The 8,499-nt window shown below is 33.4% G+C and overlaps 1 protein-coding gene across 3 annotated transcripts in view; it reads left to right on the top strand.

Annotated features, from left to right (window-relative positions):
- Positions 1-8,499, top strand: part of LOC117166923 (esterase FE4-like) — a 64,497-nt gene that overhangs the window by 20,584 nt on the left and 35,414 nt on the right. For 2 of the 3 annotated variants that reach the window (XM_033351402.1, XM_033351386.1), the window contains exons 2-3: positions 1,916-2,078; positions 2,151-2,478. In XM_033351402.1, the coding sequence (XP_033207293.1) occupies positions 1,916-2,078; positions 2,151-2,478 (491 nt within the window). The remainder of the gene's footprint in view (positions 1-1,915; positions 2,079-2,150; positions 2,479-8,499) is intronic. The other variant, XM_033351393.1, reaches the window with a different exon arrangement.

Raw genomic sequence — 8,499 nt, 5'->3', positions numbered from 1 at the left:
GCGATCGTTTTTCGGCGATTTCGATTTTCAATCGGTCCAATAATGATGAATAGTATGCTCCGGTTATGGTTTTACCTTTTTCAAGATAGTCCACGAATATTACGTTATGTGCATCCCAAAATACGGAGGCCATAACCTTTCCGAACCATTGTTGCGTTTTTGGACGCTTCGGAGCACTTTGGCCCGGTGAAACCCACTGTTTTGGCTGTTACGTTGACTCAGGAGTGTAGTAGTGGATCCAAGTTTCATCCATGGTTAGGAATCGGCGCAAAAACTCGGTCGGCTTACGCGAAAATAATGCCAAATTCTGCTGGGAAGTTGTCACACGAATTCGTTTTTGGTCCACTATGAGCAAACGCGGCATCCATCGCGCGCAGAGCTTCTTCATGCCCAAAACTGAATGAACGATATTGCCGACACGTTCCAATGATATGCTTACAGCATTAGCTACCTCTCTCAATTTCACTTTGGGATCATTCAACATCATATCATGGATTTTTTCGACATTTTCTGGTGTAGTGACCTCTTTTGGGCGCCCAGATCGTTCAGCATCAACTGTGCTCGTACGGCCACAACAAAACTCGGTAAACCACTTATGAATCGTTCCAATCGACAATGCAGAGTCCGGGTAATACTTATCCAGCTTGGCCTTGGTCTGGGATATCGTTTTCTTGCGAAGATAGTAGTGTTTGATCAAAACTCGAACCTCAGATTTTTCCATATTAAAAAAAACTCGGAGGTTAGTCGCTTCTCAGTGCTGTAACTTGTAAATGCATGAACATAAATGGCTGAAGTTTTGACAGGCGTCATTTGAAGGATCAAGCTCGACGAAAATGGTTCACATTAGTGAACACAAAGGCCATCTCTTAGAATTTTCAGGTACTTATCAGACTGCCTAGTACAAACAGTCGACGCAGGTATAAAGCAGGTATACGTGGCGATGTTGGAACTATACATTGTGGACGCCTCTGTTTCTCTCGATGAACGAAACAATTGAAAAATAATTATTTTCTTTAAATATAAATCCTAACATAAGTTAAGGAAATGGCCGAAGAATCATTACATAAAAAAAAGGAATCCTCAAATGAAATCAATAAAAATAAATAGCTTAACCTAATAACAAAGAGTCACAAAGTAAATCACATACAAATATTGATTTATTTCATGGACATATAGATATAGGAAGGGACTAGCCGCATGCCTTCTGATATTGATCAATGATGTACTTAAATCCGTAACAATTCAGTGGCTAATGATTTTAATTTAAAAGTGTATAGTTCAAATTCTATAAATTTATAAACTTCAATCTAAAATTATTAAAATCGTGTATGCTCTCATTAGTGCAATATTGAATTTTTATTTTAAAATCAAACGATATTTGAAACTTTCTAGATTAAAATTTATTTCTTTTCACGGTATTTGAAGAAAAAAATATAATATTTTATGACAAAATTGAAAGTTATTATGTGTGATGCAGTAGGGATCTCTTGAATAAATCGGTAAATCGATTGAAATAAAATTATGAAAAAACATAAACTCGTAACTCCGCCCGCGTGTGGGAGTTTTGGGGGTGTTTTGGGGGTTATCGATCTCACAATGAGATCGATAATAAAAACATGCCTATAATCTGCCCAGAGACATGATTTATGAGATTATGAGATAATAAATCGATGCTTGCTTATGGAAAGGGATAATCTTCAAAAATATGCTTTTGAAGCAAAGCGGGGAATTCGAGATCTATAAATGTTCGTTAAGCTTCAACATATATTAATTAATATAAATAGGCGAAACTGCGTTAACATATTTGCAACAAATTTGGCATAAGTAATAAGGATTTTGAAATAAATAATATCGTAGATAAATGCACCGAAAAATTTATATGCCAAAAAATGAAAAGATTTAAATTTAAATTTAGATTCGCTAGTCCTGTAGCAGCAGGTAAGTGGACGGGTATTCGACAAGCAGATTTTTTTAGAAGCATATGTATTCAAATCGATGAAAATAATAAGATAGCAGGAGCTGAAGATTGTCTGTACTTAAATGTTTATACGCCACGCCTTGAATTCAAATCATCGTCGGTAAGAAATTTCAAATTTGTACAAACTTCTTATCATATGAATCATAATTCAATAGAATAATACATTTTTCAGAAGAAGCATACTTTGTTACCAGTTATGGTATGGATCCATGGGGGTGGTTACATTTGGGGTAGCAGTAATCAATATGGTCCTAAATACCTTTTAGACAAGGACGTGATTTTAGTTACACTAAATTTTCGATTGGCAATCTTTGGATTCCTTAGCACCGGCGATTCTGTCTGTCCCGGAAATTTCGGAATGAAGGACCAGGTTCTCGCATTAAAGTGGGTCAAGAGTAATATAATATCTTTTGGAGGTGATCCAAATCAGGTGACTTTATTTGGAGAAAGCGCTGGAGGTGCTTGTGTGGCTCTTCATGCAATTTCAAAAGCAAGTACTGGTACGGACGTGGTATTTTTATTTATTAGTTTTAAGACAATGTATGATACAGACGAAATTATTTAAATTTTTTTCCTATGTAGAAATAGCCCTATATGTCTCCATGACAATTGGGGCGGTGGTCAGATCCTCGCTAGAACAAGTGGAATAGTAAGTTCTAGTCAGGGCTCTTTAAGGCATTGTTAAGACTTCCTATTCTTTGTGACTAGAACATCTATGCAACGTCTAATTAGGCCCTGATCTTATGTTTTAGCCAGGTTTTAGTTGGGCCCTGATTAAAATAAAAGAACCAAGAAATTCTAGTCAGGAACTATTCGGGTCTTGACCAGTATAGCCCGTTTTACTGAAATTAGACACCGCCAATCAAAAGAACGCAAAATTTTACGTTAAGATATGCATCAAGATCATGTGACCCGATGACCATCGAGGTCATACCGGGGTCGTATAAACACAAATAAAGTCTAGACGGCTGATCAGCCAAAAAATATCGGGCCACATGACCTTGATGCATATCTGAACGTATAATTTTGAGTTCTTTCGATAGACGGTGTCAAAAATAGGGGGTTCGATTTGAAAAATAAAGGCTGATCTTGAAATAACCATAAAGGTCAACGCCAAAGTCAGCTGCAAGATCATCCTTCAGATCCTTGTCCAAAACCCTGAAACTTTTGTCTGAAATGTTCCTCTCGAAAACGCATATTTTTCTAATAGGGGAGGGAGGTCCGATACTTTTTGTTCTAAAAAACACAGTGGAATATAAAATGTTAAGAGTTTTTACGGCACATTTGAAAAAACAATCAATCATCCTCCGAAAAATATGAATTTCAATTGACACACAGTTGCGCATGCGTGCGATAAACGTTAGTAGAGCCGATAGTTTCTGCGGATTTTTTAAAAATTGTGATTTATGATGTTCATAAACGATGGAGAGAAAGCGAAGACTTTAAGATCAAGGACGATTGAGAGCCAAAAAATTTTCATTAAATCAAAAATTAAAAAGCAAATAATTGAACGAAGGAACGACACATAAGGAAGATGATGCACACATTAGTGACCGAAGTGCAGTTATGGATTTTTCTGAATGATCCGATTCAAACATTTATTACAATTCTGAAGGTAATTAGTAAAATCATCTATAATTAACGGAAGTTTATACGATATTAAGGAATTTTTGAATAATTTGATGGAAACGTAACTAGTATTTCACTGTTAATAAATATGCATTTTTTAAAAACTTTTTATACATTTTACAGACTTTATATGCAATTAAATGCGTTATTATTATAAAAAGGTGCTATTTTCTGGGTAAGTATGAATTTTAGGTCGTTTTACGTTTAGGCTGTATTATAAAATTCTTGTACTTGTTCGACTTCTTTCAAAATCTTATTAAATAAGAGTTACAATCTTTTGAACATATTTTTAGAACGAAAATTGAATGAGTCTGTAAGTAATTAACAATATAAGAGTATATGATAGTAGATGTTATCTGGAAAATAAAACAAACCAGGGTATACTAGATTTTTTAAATTTGTAAATTCTTCATTTTAAGGGCATGTGACACAGCTAAATAGCTATATTGCCGACCTCACTTTATCAGTTCACTGAATGTTTTTTTTTGAACCTAAGAACTTTTTTTGTAAATAAAATATCGAGCTGAAACTTTAGGAAATGCATTAGAATACAATAAAGTACGTTTAGGTACTGCATTTCGGTAGGAACTTCACTGAAAATTATTTTATCTCTTTTCTGAACCTCGACATTTTTTGAACGTTCGAACTTTTTTTATAAGTAAAATATCGGTCACAAACTTTGAGAAATGCAAGAACCGAAAGAAAACTACTTTAAGTACAAAGCTTAATAATAAAAAATGTAAAAAAATATATTTCAACAATCAATTCCAACGGCATCAGCCGGTAACGTTGTACACGAAAATAAGAAACCTGGCGGCCACTAGACGAAGCTCTAGAGGGTAAAAAAGTTCGAACGTTCAAAAAATGTCGACGTTCAGAAAAAAGATGAAATAATTTTCAGTAAAGTTCCTACCAAAAGGCAGTACCTAAACGTACTTTATTGTACTCTAATACATTTTCCAAAGTTTCAGCTCAATATTTTATTTACAAAAGAAGTTCTTAGGTTCAAAAAAATATTCAGTGAGCTGATAAAGTGAGGTCGATAATATAGGTATTTGGCTATGTCACATGCCCTTAAAGCCGCTTAGATTTGTCTAATTACCTGGGCGTCTTTTAACGTATATTATAAAATAACATTTATTATCATAATTAAAATTTTTTTGAATTAGTGATTTTTGCTGTGAAATATATTATTCTCTGAAAAAAGTAATATGTATAAAGCAATAGTCTGGATGAATAAAAGATACTTTGAGATTAGAATTCTTAATAAGTTGGAATTATACGTAGAGGGACTCGAAAAATTTGGAGTTAACAATTAAATATACAGAAATAGGAGTAGATACTTAGGGAAAATTATTTCAACTACAACACCTTTTTGCAGAAAAGTAGGATAACAGAGAGTGCAGCATCAACCAGTAAACAGTCAATGACTTTTTTTCAGTTAACAAAATGTTGAATTGATCCATTTTTTCTCATTTCGAGTTTTACATTATTGTATATAATATTTCCATAAGTATTAATGACATAAAGAAAAACAATTATTTGGTAATTTTATCATTTCTAACAAGCTGTATTTCGTCGGCTTTGCCTCCACCTGAGGGCAAAGCAAAACGCAGCTTTTTATTAAAATAAAAACATCTACAGATAGAAAAATATGATGGTATCATTTTTCTTTTACAACGACAATTTTCAAGATTTTAGTCAGTAACACTATCTCTATAAGAAAATAGATTTATTTAATGCAATGTAGAACTAAAATTGTTATATAATAGCCATTATATAAGAACAGACATCTGCGTCCCGCCGGGTGGCGCTACCCCCCCCCCCCCCCCCCCCCCCCCCCAATTATCCTATTTATAATACCTGCGAATTCAGTGATTTTACCCCTCTAATATTTCATGACTGATTCTATCATTTATAAACTTTAGAAATTATGATAACATTTTATTTTATTTTTTTAATTCAAAATTTTGTTCAAATTTAAAAATCCATCCTTTTGGTTAAACGTTGAGCTGTTTTTTATAAAAAATCTTATTTTTTGGGTTGAAAATTGAACTTTTTTGTTAAAAATTCGTCTTTTTTGTAAGGGAATTAATCTTTATTGTTGAAAATCCATGATTGTGGTAAAAAATCCGACTACTTCATGCAAACTCTATTTATTTTGTTTATCATTGGTTTAAATTTTAAAGTGTAAAATGCGTTTCGTTGGCTCCAAATTTTACAATTTGGTTGAAAAATCTTTTCATTTTTTAATAATTATTTTTAAATGAAAACTAAATATCATTAAAAAATCGTCTTCTTTATCATACTATTAATCTTCTTGGTGAAAAATTTTATTATTTTGGTTGGAAATTTATTTGTTTGGTTGATAATTGCCATGTGACGAGAGGGTCACATGTCCAAACCTGGTTCTCAATTTTTCTGTCCCAACTTACGTCTAAACGAAATGTGGGATCAGTTTAAAAGTTTAAGAAATGAAAGAGGAGATAATAAAGTCCATGCCCCCGCTTTCTTCCGCAGGAAATTTTTAGAAAAAAATTTCGAAGAAAATACAAGTAGAAGTTAGATCGGTACTTACCTGTCCCAACTTACGTCCACACGGAAGGAGATATCGCGTTGACAATTTTGCACGCTAAATAGAGGGCACGAAGGAATATGTCTCTGGTCCTAACTAATTAGTATTATGAAAAAAATTGTTTTTTGTACGATAAATACCAACCGTGCTGTGGAACATTGCAAAGAATTTTCAATTTTGTTAATGGGCTAACTATAAGGTTTATATTCAGCAAAGTTGGACAAAGCAACCAAATTTTGTCACAAACATTATACACAAATGATCCAACAACTAATGTTTGCTATTTTAATGTAAATAAACAAATTTTTATTATTAAATAGCGCGTGTCTGACAAACGTATCAGCTGTTTCAAAGCAGCACTAGCGCAGCGAGTAGGCAATTTCGAACTTCTACGGGTCTGTAGGTAAAACAGATTGCATGATTTTTGACAGAGAAAGTTAGAAGTCAAACTTCTGCTGTAAACACTAAATGTATCTGTCGATAATCATTTTTTTTATAAATAAACTTTTTTCTTCCTCCAACTCTTTGAAAGGCCACAAAAGATCCTTTAATATTTACTAACATTTCCCGAAAAAAATTTCCGTGTTATTCAAACATTTATTTTTCGATATAGATGGAAAAATACTGATCTTAGGACTGACTTGATCAGCTGTTATACTCATCACATGGCCTTAAAATTATATTATATTAGAAGTTGGAAGAATGAGATGTTGAAGGGGATAATGGGATAATGTTGTGATTTTCCGATTAAGCCGCCGGATCACTTTATCAATATTTTATAATTACAATAAAAGAATAGTACTGATTGGTATTACGGAATTTTCCGCAAACTAGAAAAGGGGTTAGTCTTACGAAAAATTCTGTAACGGTAGACAATTCGTAAAAACAAAGACCTTTGAGGTTAAGATCCTTTTTTTTTAAATCTTTAAACTTAATTATTTTACAAATGGTTAACGTTTGCAATTCAATTTATGGTTATTTTTATTATCTCGAATTCCGAAATTCTTGACAAAGATATCAATTTAATAAATATAGGTAACAATCAAGCAGAAAATGCTGCTGTTTTTATCAAAGAATTGGGAAAAAATTCATCTGCTAATTCAAGAAACGAAATTCCAGCAGAAGATGCTTGTGCTAAACATGGAAATCATGATATCGAGTATAATGCGAATGAAAACTTTGTTAAAAATTACTATGAAATTCAAGATGAATCATCTAAAGGTTCTTCAAGCGAGGACGGTTTTGAAAATTTGGAAGAAGAAACGAATATGCCCGAATTCATATTGTAAGGGGAAGATGCGGCAGTTTGTATACTTTAGTATGAAAACAAATTTAGAGGATTCTGTTAATCCTGTCATCCACGAAGAAAATAAAATAGATTTACTAGTAGGCTGCGATGGTTTAGCTTTAAGCACATCAGATGACAAATAATTTTGAGTGACCTCAGCTAAAGTGTACTTTAATCCTGACGTGTTTGACGTTTTTTCTATTGCTATATTCTTTGGACAGTCAAAACCAAATAGCATAGAAGAATATTGTAAACCTTTTATTGAAATACACCTTGGGTCACGCGGGGGGGGGGGGGGGAAAGAAGGCTGTGAATGGTGTGAGGTTGTAGAAGAAAGGGTCGAGGGAAGAACGGTGCATCCCACTACAGACGCAGCTCAAAGAACGAGCGAATCATTTAGAACTTTTCGACAAGCTATAAATCATCATGGACCCTCCCCTTTATTGCAAATATTGCCTTTTATAAATATTGTATTCATTTTTATTCTCGATTTCATGCATCTTTTTTGCTGTGGAATTATGTTAAAATTTAATAGATTATTGGATGGATGTTAGCTTGAATTGTAGATTGAATGTCGTAATCAGACCAATAGTGTTCAAAATTTCTTCCTCGAAAATGTGTACAATGTTTATAGAAGCCGTATCAGCGTACTTCACTTTGCAAGTTTTCTGGGAAAAATGAAGCGAAAACTCCGCACAGGCTACCAAACGCGGGCGCAATTGTGTCGAAGATTGCACGAAAAGCGAGTAGTAAAATTGCGAAAAAGGTTACTCTACCTTCACCTCTCTCAATTTTAAGAACTGATGCAAACGGTAATTTTTAAACATTTTATGTATAAAGAAACAATTATTTCTACCTAATCACCTAACAATACGGTAATTTAGACGAACAATAAAGCTGCACGCATTAAAAAAATATTTGAAGATAATGGAATTTTGAGAATGCAATGTCAGATTTGGCAAAAAGACAAACCACTCTACACGTATTCACTGATGAATTTGAATTTGAATCTCATGTCATCAAATAAAA

The sequence above is a fragment of the Belonocnema kinseyi genome, chromosome 1, assembly GCF_010883055.1.
Source record: "Belonocnema kinseyi isolate 2016_QV_RU_SX_M_011 chromosome 1, B_treatae_v1, whole genome shotgun sequence".
Classification (NCBI taxonomy): domain Eukaryota; kingdom Metazoa; phylum Arthropoda; class Insecta; order Hymenoptera; family Cynipidae; genus Belonocnema; species Belonocnema kinseyi.
The sequence above is the reverse complement of the archived record's forward strand: the minus strand, read 5'-3'. Positions and strand labels throughout refer to the sequence as shown.